At 54.5% G+C, this 13,334-nt stretch overlaps 1 protein-coding gene across 1 annotated transcript in view; it reads left to right on the forward strand.

The window, feature by feature from the left end:
- Positions 1 to 13,334, forward strand: part of shank1 (SH3 and multiple ankyrin repeat domains 1) — a 153,410-nt gene that overhangs the window by 71,591 nt on the left and 68,485 nt on the right. Inside the window, exon 12 of the mRNA XM_067974247.1 lies at positions 11,622 to 11,735. Within this exon, the coding sequence (XP_067830348.1) occupies positions 11,622 to 11,735 (114 nt within the window). The remainder of the gene's footprint in view (positions 1 to 11,621; positions 11,736 to 13,334) is intronic.

A 13,334-nucleotide genomic window follows, 5' to 3' on the forward strand; every position in this document is an offset into this window, starting at 1 on the left:
TGCTCTCTCTCTCTCTCTCTCTCTGTGGTCGCGCTCTCTCTCTCTCTCTCTCTCTGTGGTCGCGCTCTTCTCTCTCTCTCTCTGCTCTCTCTCTCTGTGGTCGCGCTCTCTCTCTCTCTCTCTCTCTTCCCGCTCCCTCGCCCCCCTCTCTCTCTTGTCGTCGCTCTCTCTCTCTCTCCTCTCTCTCTTGTGGTCGCGCGCGCTCTCTCTCTCCTCTCTCTGTGGTCGCAGCCGGCTCTCTCTCTCTGGTCGAGCTCTCTCTCTCTCTCTCTGTGGTCGCCTCTCTCTCTCTCTCTCTCTGTGGTCGCGCTCTCTCTCTCTCTCTGTGGTCGCGCTCTCTCTCTCTCTCTCTCTGTGGTCGCGCTCTCTCTCTCTCTCTCTCTCTCTCTGTGGTCGCGCTCTCTCTCTCTCTCTGTGGTCGCGCTCTCTCTCTCTCTGTGGTCGCGCTCTCTCTCTCTCTCTCTCTCTGTGTCGCGCTCTCTCTCTCTCTCTCTCTCTGTGGTCGCGCTCTCTCTCTCTCTCTCTCATCTCTCTGTGGTCGCGCTCTCTCTCTCTCTCTCTCTCTCTGTGGTCGCGCTCTCTCTCTCTCTCTCTCTGTGGTCGCGCTCTCTCTCTCTCTCTGTGGTCGCGCTCTCTCTCTCTCCTCTCTGTGGTCGCGCTCTCTCTCTCTCTCTGTGGTCGCGCTCTCTCTCTCTCTCTCTGTGGTCGCGCTCTCTCTGTCTCTCTCTCTCTGTGTCGCGCTCTCCTCTCTCTCTCTCTCTCTGGTCGCGCTTCTCTCTCTCTCTCTCTCTCTCTGTGGGTCGCGCTCTCTCTCTCTCTCTCTCTCTCTGTGGTCGCGCTCTCTCTCTCTCTCTGTGGTCGCGCTCTCTCTCTCTCTCTCTGTGGTCGCGCTTGCTCTCTCTCTCTCCTCCCTGTGGTCGCGCTCTCTCTCTCTCTCTGTGGTCGCGCTCTCTCTCTCTCTCTGTGGTCGCGCTCTCTCTCTCTCTGTGGTCGCGCTCTCTCTCTCTCTGTGGTCGCGCTCTCTCTCTCTGTGGTCGCGCTTCTCTCTCCCTCGGTCGCGCGCTAGCCCTCTCTCTCTCTCTCTCCCCCTGGTCGCGCGCGCCCTCTCTCTCTCCCTCGGTCCGCGCGCGCCCTCTCTCTCTCCTCGGTCGCGCGCGCCCTCTCTCTCTCCCTCGGTCGCGCGCGCCCTCTCCTCTCTACCTCGGTCGCGCGCGCCCTCTCTCTCTCCCTCGGTCTCGCGCGGCGCCCTCTCTCTCTCTCTCTGGTCGCGCGCGCTCTCTCTCTCTGGTCGCGCGCGCTCTCTCTCTCCCTCGGTCGCGCGCGCCCTCTCTCTCTCCCTCGGTCGCGCGCAGCCCTCTCTCTCTCTCTCTGGTCGCGCGCGCTCTCTCTCTCTGGTCGCGCGCGCCCTCTCTCTCTCTCTCTCTCTGGTCGCGCGCGCTCTCTCTCTCTGGTCGCGCGCGCTCTCTCTCTCTGGTCGCGCGCGCTCTCTCTCTCTGGTCGCAGCGCGCTCTCTCTCTCTGGTCGCGCGCGCTCTCTCTCTCTGGTCAGCGCGCGCTCTCTCTCTCTGGTCGCGCGCGCTCTCTCTCTCTGGTCGCGCGCGCTCTCTCTCTCTGGTCGCGCGCGCTCTCTCTCTCTGAGGGTCACGCGCGCGCTCTCTCTTTCTCCATCGGTCGCAGCGCGCGCTCTCTCTCTCCCTCGGGCCGGCGCGCGCCCTCCTCTCTCTCCCTCGGTCTCCCCGTGCGCTCTCTCTCTCCCTCGGTCTCCCCGCGCGTTCTCTCTCTCCCTTGGTCTCCCCGCGCGCTCTCTCTCTCCTCGGGTCGGCGCGCGCGCCTCCTCTCTCTCTCTCTCTCTGGTCGCGCGCAGCTCTCTCTCTCTGGTCGCGCGCGCTCTCTCTCTGGTCGCGCGCGCTCCTCTCTCTCTGGTCGCGCGGCCGGGCTCCTCTCTCTCTGGTCGCGCGCGCTCTCTCTCTCTGGGTCGCGCGCGCTCTCTCTCTCTGGTCGCGCGCGCTCTCTCTCTCTGGTCGCGGCGCGCCTCTCTCTCTCTGGTCGCGCGCGGCTCTCTCTCTCTGGTCGCAGGCGCGCTCTCTCTCCTCTGAGGTCGCGCGCGCTCTCTCTCCCATCCGGTCGCGCGCGCGCTCTCTCTCTCCCTCGGTCGCGCGCGCGCTCTCTCTCTCCCTCAGTCGCGCGCGCGCTCTCTCTCTCCCTCGGTCTCCCAGCGCGCTCTCTCTCTCCCTCTGTCTCGCGCGCGCTCTCTCTCCTCCCTCGGTCGCGCGCGCGCTCTCGTCTCTCCTCGGTCGCGCGCGCCCTCTCTCTCTCTCTCCCTCGGTCGCGCGCGCCTCTCTCTCTCTCTCTCCCTCGCTCTCTCTCTGTGGTCCGCGCTCTCTCTCTCTCTCTCTGTGGTCGCGCTCTCTCTCTCTCTCTCTCTCTGTGGTCGCGCTCTCTCTCTCTCTCTGTGGTCGCGCGCTCTCTCTCTCTCTCTCTCTGTGGTCGCGCTCTCTCTCTGTGGTCGCGCTCTCTCTCTCTCTCTCTCTCTCTGTGGTCGCGCTCTCTCTCTCTCTCTCTCTGTGGTCGCGCTCTCTCTCTCTCTCTCTCTGTGGTCGCGCTCTCTATCTCTCTCTCTCTCTCTGTGGTCGCTCTCTCTCCTCTCTCTGTGGTCGCGCTCTTTCTCTCTCTCTCTCTCTCTCGTGGTCGCTCTCTCTCTCTCTGTGGTCGCTCTCTCTGTGGTCGCTCTCTCTCTCTCTCTCTGTGGTCGCTCTCTCTCTCTCTCTGTGGTCGCTCTCTCTCTCTCTGTGGTCGCTCTCTCTCTCTCTGTGGTCGCGCTCTCTCTCTCTCTCTCTCTGTGGTCGCGCTCTCTCTCTCTCTCTCTCTGTGGTCGCGCTCTCTCTCTCTCTCTCTGTCGTCGCGCTCTCTCTCTCTCTCTGTGGTGGCGCGCTCTCTCTCACTCTCTCTCTCTCTGTGGTCGCGCTCTCTCTCTCTCTCTGTGTCGCGCTCTCTCTCTCTGTGGTCGCGCTCTCTCTCTCTCTGTGGTCGCGCTCTCTCTCTGTGGTCGCGCTCTCTCTCTGTGGTCGCGCTCTCTCTCTGTGGTCGCGCTCTCTCTCTGTGGTCGCGCTCTCTCTCTGTGGTCGCGCTCACTCTCGCTCTCTGTGGTCGCTCACTCCGCTCTCTCTCTGTGGTCGCGCTCTCTCTCTCTCTGTGGTCGCGCTCTCTCTCTCTCTCTGTGGTCGCGCTCTCTCTCTCTCTCTCTGTGTCGCGCTCTCTCTCTCTCTCTGTGGACGCGCTCTCTTTCTCTCTCTCTCTGTGGTCGCGCTCTCTTTCTCTCTCTCTCTGTGGTCGCGCTCTCTTTCTCTCCCTCTCTTGTCGCGCTCTCTCTCTCTCTCTCTCTGTGGTAGCGCGCTCTCTCTCTCTCTCTCTCTGTGGTCGCGCTCTCTCTCTCTCTCTCTCTGTGGTCGCGCTTTCTGTCTCTCTCTCTGTGGTCGCGCTCTCTCTCTCTGTGGTCGCGCTCTCTCTCTCTGTGGTCGCGCTCTCTCTCTCTGTGGTCGCGCTCTCTCTCTCTGTGGTCGCGCTCTCTCTCTCTGTGGTCGCGCTCTCTCTCTCTGTGGTCGCGCTCTCTCTCTCTGTGGTCGCGCTCTCTCTCTCTGTGGTCGCGCTCTCTCTCTCTCTGTGGTCGCGCTCTCTCTCTCTCCTGTGGTCGCGCTCTCTCTCTCTCTGTGGTCGCGCTCTCTCTCTCTCTGTGGTCGCGCTCTCTCTCTCTCTGTGGACGCGCTCTCTCTCTCTGTGGACGCGCTCTCTTTCTCTCTCTCTCTGTGGACGCGCTCTCTTTCTCTCTCTCTCTGTGGTCGCGCTCTCTCTCTCCCTCTCTGGTCGCGCTCTCTCTCTCTCTGTGGTCGCGCTCTCTCTCTCGCTGTGGTCGCGCTCTCTCTCTCTCTCTCTGTGGTCGTGCTCTCTCTCTCTCTGTGGTCGCGCTCTCTCTCTGTGGTCGCGCTCTCTCTCTCTCCCTGGGTCGCGCTCTCTCTCTCTCTCTCCCTGGTCGCGCTCTCTCTCTCTCTGGTCGCGCTCTCTCTCTCTCTCTCTCTCTGTGGTCGCGCTCTCTCTTTCTCTGTGGTCGCGCTCTCTCTTTCTCTGTGGTCGCGCTCTCTCTTTCTCTGTGGTCGCGCTCTCTCTTTCTCTGTGGTCGCGCTCTCTCTTTCTCTGTGGTCGCGCTCTCTCTCTCTGTGGTCGCGCTCCTCTCTCTCTCTCTGTGGTCGCGCTCTCTCTCTCTCTGTGGTCGCGCTCTCTCTCTCTCTGTGGTCGCGCTCTCTCTCTCTCTGTGGTCGCGCTCTCTCTCTCTCTGTGGTCGCGCTCTCTCTCTCTCTCTGTGGTCGCTCTCTCTCTCTCTCTCTGTGGTCGCGCTCTCTCTCTCTCTGTGTCGCGCTCTCTCTCTCTCTCTGTGGTCGCGCTCTCTCTCTCTCCCTCGGTCGCGCGCGCGCTCTCTCTCTCCCTCGGTCGCGCGCGCGCTCTCTCTCTCCCTCGGTCGCGCGCGCGCTCTCTCTCTCCCTCGGTCGCGCGCGCGCTCTCTCTCTCCCTCGGTCGCGCGCGCGCTCTCTCTCTCCCTCGGTCGCCGCGCTGCGCCTCTCTCCCTCTCTCCCTCGCTCTCTGTGGTCGCGCTCCCTCTCTCTCTGTGGTCATGCGCCCTCTCTCTCCCTCACTCTCTGTGGTCGCGCTCCCTCTCTCTCTGTGGTCGCGCTCCCTCTCTCTCTGTGGTCGCGCTCCCTCTCTCTCTGTGGTCGCGCTCCCTCTCTCTCTGTGGTCCGCGCTCCCTCTCCCTCTGTGGTCGCGCTCCCTCTCTCTCTGTGGTCGCGCTCCCTCTCTCTCTGTGGTCGCGCTCCCTCTCTCTCTGTGGTCGCGCTCCCTCTCTCTCTGTGGTCGCGCTCCCTCTCTCTCTGTGGTCGCGCTCTCTCTCTCTCTCTGTGGTCGCGCTCTCTCTCTCTCTCTGTGGTCGCGCTCTCTCTCTCTCTGTGGTCGCGCTCTCTCTCTCTCTGTGGTCGCGCTCTCTCTGTCTCTCTCTCTCTGTGGTCGCGCTCTCTCTCTGTGGTCGCGCTCTTTCTCTGTGGTCGCGCTCTTTCTCTGTGGTCGCGCGCTCTCTCTGTGGTCGCGCGCTCTCTCTGTGGTCGCGCGCTCTCTCTGTGGTCGCGCGCTCTCTCTGTGGTCGCGCTGTCTCTGTCTCTCTCTCTCTCTCTCTGTGGTCACGCGCTCTCTGTCTCTCTCTCTCTCTCTGTGGTCACGCTCTCTGTCTCTTTCTCTCTCTCTCTGTGGTCGCGCTCTCTCTGTCTGTCTGTCTCTCTCTCTCTGTGGTCGTGCTCTCTCTCTCTCTCTCTCTGTCTCTCTCTGTAGTGTGTGTCTCTCTCTCTCTGTCGTCGCTCTCTCTCTCTCTGTAGTCGCTCTCTCTGTAGTCGCGCGCTCTCTCTCTCTCTCGCTCTCTGTAGTCACGCACTCTCTCTCTGTGGTCGTGCTCTCTCTGTCTCTCTCTCTCTGTGGTTGCGCTCTCTCAGTCTCTCTGTCTCTGTAGTCGCTTGCTCTCTCTCTCTCTGTAGTGTCTCTCTCTCTCACTCTCTGTGGTCGCGCTCTCTCTGTCTGTCTGTCTCTCTGTAGTCACTCGCGCTCTCTCTCTCTCTCTCTCTCTGTAGTCTCTCTCTCTCTCTCTGTAGTCTCTCTCTCTCTCTCTGTAGTCTCTCTCTCTCTCTCTCTCTGTAGTCGCTCTCTCTCTCTCTAGTCGCTCTCTCTCTCTCTCTCTGTAGTCGCTCTCTCTCTGTAGTCGCTCTCTCTCTCTCTCTGTAGTCGCTCTCTCTCTCTGTAGTCGCTCTCTCTCTCTCTGTAGTCGCTCTCTCTCTCTCTGTAGTCGCTCTCTCTCTCTCTGTAGTCGCTCTCTCTCTCTCTGTAGTCGCTCTCTCTCTCTCTGTAGTCGCTCTCTCTCTCTCTCTCTCTAGTCGCTCTCTCTCTCTCTGTAGTCGCTCTCTCTCTCTAGTCGCGCGCTCTCTCTCTCTCTCTCTCTGTGGTCTCTCTCTCTCTCTCTGTAGTCGCTCTCTCTCTCTAGTCGCTTTCTCTCTCTAGTCGCGCGCTCTCTCTCTCTGTGGTCTCTCTCTCTCTCTCTGTAGTCACGCGCTCTCTGTAGTTGCTCGCGCTCTCTCTCTCTCTCTCTCTCTCTCTGTAGTCGCTCTCTCTCTCTCTGTAGTCGCTCTCTCTCTCTCTGTAGTCGCTCTCTCTCTCTCTCTCTGTAGTCGCTCTCTCTCTCTAGTCGCGCGCTCTCTCTCTCTCTCTCTCTGTGGTCTCTCTCTCTCTCTCTGTAGTCGCTCTCTCTCTAGTCGCTTTCTGTCTCTAGTCGCGCGCTCTCTCTCTCTGTGGTCTCTCTCTCTCTCTCTCTGTAGTCACGCGCTCTCTGTCGTCGCTCGCGCTCTCTCTCTCTCTCTCTGTGGTCGCATATCTAGTGAGATGTCTAACTTTAATCTCTCTTTACAATGTTTCTGCTGCTGATGTGAAGCAGTATCCTTTATGTGGGTGCCTTGGATACTGTGCGAAGGTGAAGTACGTATGGTGCTATTGCTCAGTGGGTAGCACTCTCGCCTCTGAGACAAAAGGTTGTGGGTTCGAGTCCCACTCCAGGATTTTGAGTACAAAATCTAAGCTGATACGCCCAGTGCAGTATCGAGGGAGTGCTGTACTGTCGGAGGTGCCGTCTTTCAGATTGGACGTTAAACCGAGGCCCCGTCTGCCCTCTCTGGTGGACGGAAAAGATCCATGGCACTCTTTCAAAGAAGTGCAGGGGAGTTCTCCCCGGTGTCCTGGGTCAATATTTATCCCTCCACCAACAATAAAATAGATTAACTGGGCATTATCACATTGCTGTTTATGGGAGTTTGCCGTGCGCAAATTGCCTGCTGCGTTTTGCCGTGCGTCTGACCCGTGTCCCCGGGACTGTGTCTGACCCGTGTCCCCGGGAGTGCGTCTGACCTGTGTCCCCGGGAGTGCGTCTGACCTGTGTCCCCGGGACTGCGTCTGACCCGTGTCCCCGGGACTGCGTCTGACCCGTGTCCCCGGGACTGCGTCTGACCCGTGTCCCCAGGACTGCGTCTGACCCGTGTCCCCAGGACTGCGTCTGACCCGTGTCCCCAGGACTGCGTCTGACCCGTGTCCCCAGGACTGTGTCTGACCCATGTTCCTTGTGACCTAGCAATGGTCAATGCTGACATTTGGTAAGAAAGCAGAAAGCTATTGTATTTCTAAACACTAACATCCCTCATCTCGATCGGTGGGTTTCTGTTGCCATTCAGCAGGAAAGAGTATCTACAGCAAAAACTTGCTTTAATTTAGCATGTTCCAAATTGTTTCACCGAGGAGACACTGAGCCGTGGGGAGGGAAGAGTTAGGGGAGGTGACCAAAGGCATGGTCACAGAGGCAGATCCTGAGGAAGCTTCTGAAGGGAGGAAGGGGATTGAGAAGAGGATTGAAGTCCGTAGGGCCGAGGCAGCAGAAAGTCCTGTACCCCAAGATAGAATAAGTGGGAGTGGGGGGAGGGAGAAGGAGGCCAGAGTTGGAAGCACGGAGTATATGGCATTTGGGACTGGGGGAAATTGCAGAGAAGGGAGAGGGGCAAGAGACCACAGAAGAAAATTTGTAAATGAGAAGAAGGATTTTTGAATTCAAACATTGGAAGATGGAGAGCAATGAAGGCCAGAAAGGACAGGGTGCGACTGATGGAGTTTTAGTAATGTGTCTGACATTCTCCTGCTTACCAAACCAGTCCAACATTTAATACCCAAACTTTGAACAATTTCCAGATGTGAGATTTCCACTGGTGTATTTCTGAGGTGGTGCATTTGAGAGAAAAAAAATGTGAACATGGCTAAAAGTGATAGATGGGTCACAGGACAAGTGCACCGATAAACTCTTCATCTCTCCCTTATCCTCATTTCCTTGTCTTTTTCTTTCTCTTTCCCCATCCTCTGTATTTCTGTCTTTCTCCTCACAGTTCGCAACACTGTGGGATTTGCCGGAGAAATTCTGGGAATAACCAGCACCGCAATCCTGAGATGGGAGATCAGGATCTCTCAAGTGAGGGTACCATTGATTGTAGGAGAGTTGGCCAGTCTGTTGGCATGGGATGCCTATACCACAAGCATCGCCACCCTCGATGGGGCAGGGACCTCCAGTTAGAAACTCAACCTTTCGCACCTCTGAATCCTCTTTATTTGCTGTCGAGATGTGGAAAAACCACATTTATTCCTAGTTGCCCTGAAAAGGTGGTGGTGGGCTGCCTTCTTGAACTTCTGAAATCCTGATAATGACGCTTCTCCTGATACAGTGCTTGCTTGGGAAGCCAAGGCCTTCACCCCTCTGAATCCTTTATTTTGTTTGTTCTTGGAATTTGAGTGATGCTTTTATCGTCCATTTCCTGTTGTCCTGAGGAGGTGGTGGTGGGCCGCCTTCTTGAACCACTGCAGCCCTTCTGGTGATGGTGGTGTTTGGTAGGGAATTCCAGGATGTTGACCTGATGACGGTGAAGGAACCTGGGATGCATGTTCCCAAGTCAGGATGGTGTGTGACTTGGTGGAGGGGAGTGGGAGACGTTGGAGGAGACAGTATTCCCACGACGGTGAGAGAGGTGCTGTCATAGAATCACAGAATGATACTACACAGAAGGAAACCATTCGGCCCATCATGCCTGTGCCGGCTCTTTGGAAGAGCTACCCAATTAGTCCCACTCGCCCGCTCTTTTCCCATAACCCTGCAAATTTCTCTCCTTCAAGTATTTATCCAATTCCCTTTTGAATGTTTCTATTGAATCTGCTTCCACCGCCCTTTCAGGCAGCGCGTTCCAGATCATAACAACTCGCTGCGTAAAATTTTTTTTTCCTCATGTCGCCTCTTTTTTTTGCCAATTACCTTAAATCTGAGTCCTCTGGTTACCGACCCTCCTGCCACTGGAAACAGTTTCTCCTTATTTACTCTATCAAAACTCTTCATGATTTTGAACACCTCTATTAAATCTCCCCTTAACCTTCTCTGTTCATGAAGGGTTTAGATCAAGGAAATAAAGAGAAACTGTTCCCATTGGCTGAAGTTTCGAGAACCAGAGGTCACAGCTGATTGGCAAAAGAACCAAAAGCGACATGAGGAAAAACTTTTTTACGCAGTTATGATCTGGAATGCACTGCCTGAAGGGGTGGTGGAAGCAGATTCATTTGTGGCTTTCAGAAAGGAATTGGATAAATACCTGAAGGGAAAAAATTTGCAGGGCTACGGGGAAAGAGCGGGGGAATGGGACTAACTGGATTGCTCTTACAAAGAGCCGGCACGGGCTCAATGGGCAGAACGGCCTCCTGTGCTGTAACCAGTCTATGATTCTAAGGAGAACAACTCCAGTTTCTCCAGTCTCTCCACATAACTGAAGTCTCTCATCCACGGTACATTGGAACAGGAGTAGGCCATTCAGCCCCTCGTGCCTGCTCCGCCATTTAATAAGATCATGGCTGATCTGTGATCTAACTCCATATACCTGCCTTTGGCCCATATCCCTTATTATCTTTGGTTGCCAAAAAGCTATCTATCTCACATTTAAATTTAGCAATTGAGCTAGTATCAATTGCCGTTTGCGGAACAGAGTTCCAAACTTCTACAACCCTTTGTGTGTAGAAATGTTTTCTAATCTCGCTCCTGAAAGGTCTGGCTCTAATTTTTATCCTGTGTCCCCTACTCCTAGAATCCCCAACCAGTGGAAATAGTTTCTCTCTATCTACCCTATCTGTTCCCCTTACTATCTTATAAACTTCGATCAGATCACCTCTTAACCTTCGAAACTCTAGAGAATACAACCCCAATTTGTGTAATCTCTCCTCGTACCATTCTAGTAAACCTCCTCTGCACCCTCTCAAAGGCCTTGACATCCTTCCTAAAGTGTGGTGCCCAGAATTGGCCACAATATCCCAGCTGGGGCCTAACCAGTGATTTATAAAGGTAATACAGTGATACCAGAGTGGAGCTCAGCGATTTGCCACGTGAATGGGTTGATGCCTGTGATTCCTCTCGGTACCTTGGTGGAAGGAAGAGGGGGGTGGGGGCGGGGAGAGGAGAGGAAGAATGGTAGTCAGCGATAGGGGGCCTATGGATCCGGTTTGAACTGGGCAGTCCTGTTTCGGAACGGCCACCTGATAAATTTAGCAGCTGAAAAAAAAAATCAGACATTAGGAAGTCTGGTTTATAATTGCTGCCTTGAAGAAGAAAAAAAGAACACAACACCAAGGCCCCTGTCTGGCTTTTGAGTGGGCAGAAGTTGGCACCTCCAGATAGCATGTGGAGGACAGGCACTCCATGCAGAGTGGAAGGGAAAATTAAAGGCCGAGTCACCTTGAGGCCGACTGTGAGAGAACAGAATGAGCAATAACCAAGACAAACTCTTCAGCATCATCCGTGTGTATTTGAGTTCGACACTCTGACTGTGTGGGGCCCATAAGCCCCCAAAGACGTCATCAGCACTCTTCAAAGAATGTTTTAGGAAAGAAAAAAAAAACAGACCAAAATAGACTCGACAAAAGGAAAGGCTTGTCCAGGCTGGCTGGAGATTTGCGTAACCAGTTGTAAAAAGGGGCTCCTGACTGCGGGAAGCACTGTCTAAAATGCTAACAGTAGGGATGATGCGGTGAATAAACAGGTTATTTACTGTACGACCAGACAAGAGCATAACGTTAACAAGACTCGAGTGAAACTGGAAGACAAAGACTTCTATTCACTTTGTGCCTTCGTTCACATCTCTCAGAAACATTTCAAACCGCTTCACAGACAATGAGTTCCTTTGAAACGCAGCCACTGTTTTGTCGGCAAAAACTGGCGGCCATCCGAGGAAAACAAATTGCAGGGCTACGGGAGTGGGACTAATTGGATAGCTCTTTCAAAAGGGCCGGCACGGGCACGATGGACCGAATGGCCTCCTTCTGAGCTGTGATTCCATTCTATGATCTCGTTTACAGAGCCATCTCGCAATGAGACGGTTAACCAAATAATCTTTTTTTTTTTGGCGGTGTTGCTTTGAGAGGAATGTGAGCTCAAGACACCGGGGAAAACTCTTTCCTCTTCCCTGAATCGTGTCACGGGATCCTTTAAATCACCTGAGCAGGCAGAAGAAGGCCTCGGCTTAACATCTCATCTGAAGGACGGCACCTCCAACAATGTAGCACTCCCTCTGTGATTTAAATGGGTGGGAATTGGAGGGGGCTGATTTCCCCCCCCCCTGCCCCACACCCCCATCTTACTTTGCTCTATCCACTCCACCGAAAAGTGAGCTCATCTCTCTCGCCCATGCGTCATCGCACGATGCTTCTTTATAAATCCCCACTCCATCTTCCCTCCCCCACTTGTTCCCTACTGGGCAAAGGTTGGCCGCCTGACTACATCTGGTGCACGTTAGCTGAAGCCCTTTTGGTTAGGTGAGGAGAATTCCAGCAATTTCCGTGTGAAATATATACGTTTTTTAAAAAAAAATACAAGGGATTGTGATTGAAAACCTGTAACTCAACTCCTGGGATCAGGAAGGCTGAGTCTCGGTGGAGTGAGATCACGTCTCTGACGTTCTACTTTTTTCCTTTCCGTTACAGTCCTCAGCATCGGGGAAGGAGGATTCTGGGAAGGCAGTGTCAAAGGTCGGACGGGCTGGTTCCCTGCAGCGAATGTGGAGGAGGTCCCAAACAAACCTCAGGACACCAAACATGGTACGGCATCCCGGGGAATGGTTAGATTGCCTGTTTGGTTTCAATGTGATCACTTTCTATTTCAATCTTATTTTAATGTGAATGTGTAGGCCCATCAAGGTCGTGGTGCTCGTGCTGGAGCGAGGAAGACACTTCCTGCTTTCTGTCAGCATTAAACACTTCCAGGTCAGGTAGAACAGAGTTTAGATACAGAGTAAAGCTCCCTCTACACTGTCCCATCAAACACTCCCAGGGCAGGTACAGCACGGGTTGGATACAGAGTAAAGCTCCCTCTACACTGTCCCATCAAACACTCCCAGGGCAGGTGCAGCATGGGTTAGATACAGAGTAAAGCTCCCTCTACACTGTCCCATCAAACGCTCCCAGGGCAGGTACAGCACGGGTTAGATACAGAATAAAGCTCCCTCTACACTGTCCCATCAAACACTCCCAGGGCAGGTACAGCACGGGTTGGATACAGAGTAAAGCTCCCTCTACACTGTCCCATCAAACACTCCCAGGGCAGGTACAGCACGGGTTAGATACAGAGTAAAGCTCCCTCTGCACTGTCCCATCAAACACTCCCAGGGCAGGTATAGCACGGGTTAGATACAGAGTAAAGCTCCCTCTACACTGTCCCATCAAACACTCCCAGGGCAGGTATAGCACGGGTTAGGTAGAGTAAAGCTCCCTCTACACTGTCCCATCAAAGACTCCCAGGGCAGGTACAGCAGGGGTTAGGTAGAGTAAAGCTCCCCCTACACTGTCCCATCAAACACTCCCAGGGCAGGTACAGCCCGGTTAGATACAGTGTAAAGCTCCCCCTACGTTGTCCCATCAAACACTCCCAGGGCAGGTACAGCCCGGTTAGATACAGAGTAAAGCTCCCCCTACACTGTCCCATCAAACACTCCCAGGGCAGGTACAGCCCGGTTAGATACAGTGTAAAGCTCCCCCTACGCTGTCCCATCAAACGTTCCCAGGGCAGGTACAGCAAGGGTTAGATTTTTTTCTATTGCGAAGCAGAGGTGAAGGTCAGGCTTCAAAGTGTGGATTACCACAAAAGTTGAGAAGAATAAAAGAGAAGGTGAGGTAAATCGGACAATAGAGATCAGGTAAAACGAAGCTTGAGTTTTAAAATCCTGCAGATTGTAGAATGAAGGGAATACTGAGGGAGGTGAAGATTGTAGATTACATTCCTGTGAAGTGCCTTGGGATGTTTTACTACATTAAAGGCACTATATAAATTCAAGTTATTGTTGTTATCACATCTCTCAGAAACATTTCAATGCATTCACCTGCAATAAATTACTTTGACCTGCAGTGGTGGTCGATGAGGTTTTATTGATGCCAGGTACAAGCTGAGAGGTTGCCAGAAATGAAAAGAGGGACTTGACCTTTTTCAAGACTCTTGGATGGATTTCCGTTTAAACCGTGTGCAGTTTCGCTAAACTGGCACAGTGACCGGCACTTCAGGAGAGAACGTAAATCAGCAGCTCGCCTGAAATCATACAGGATGCATCGCAAATATATATCTGAAGCAGAGGAAGAACTGGGCCATGGGGAGTGAGCGAGGGAGTGGCATTAGTTTGGGGATTGTTGTAGCAAAGATCCGGCACG

Source organism: Heptranchias perlo, chromosome 40 (assembly GCF_035084215.1).
Source record: "Heptranchias perlo isolate sHepPer1 chromosome 40, sHepPer1.hap1, whole genome shotgun sequence".
Classification (NCBI taxonomy): domain Eukaryota; kingdom Metazoa; phylum Chordata; class Chondrichthyes; order Hexanchiformes; family Hexanchidae; genus Heptranchias; species Heptranchias perlo.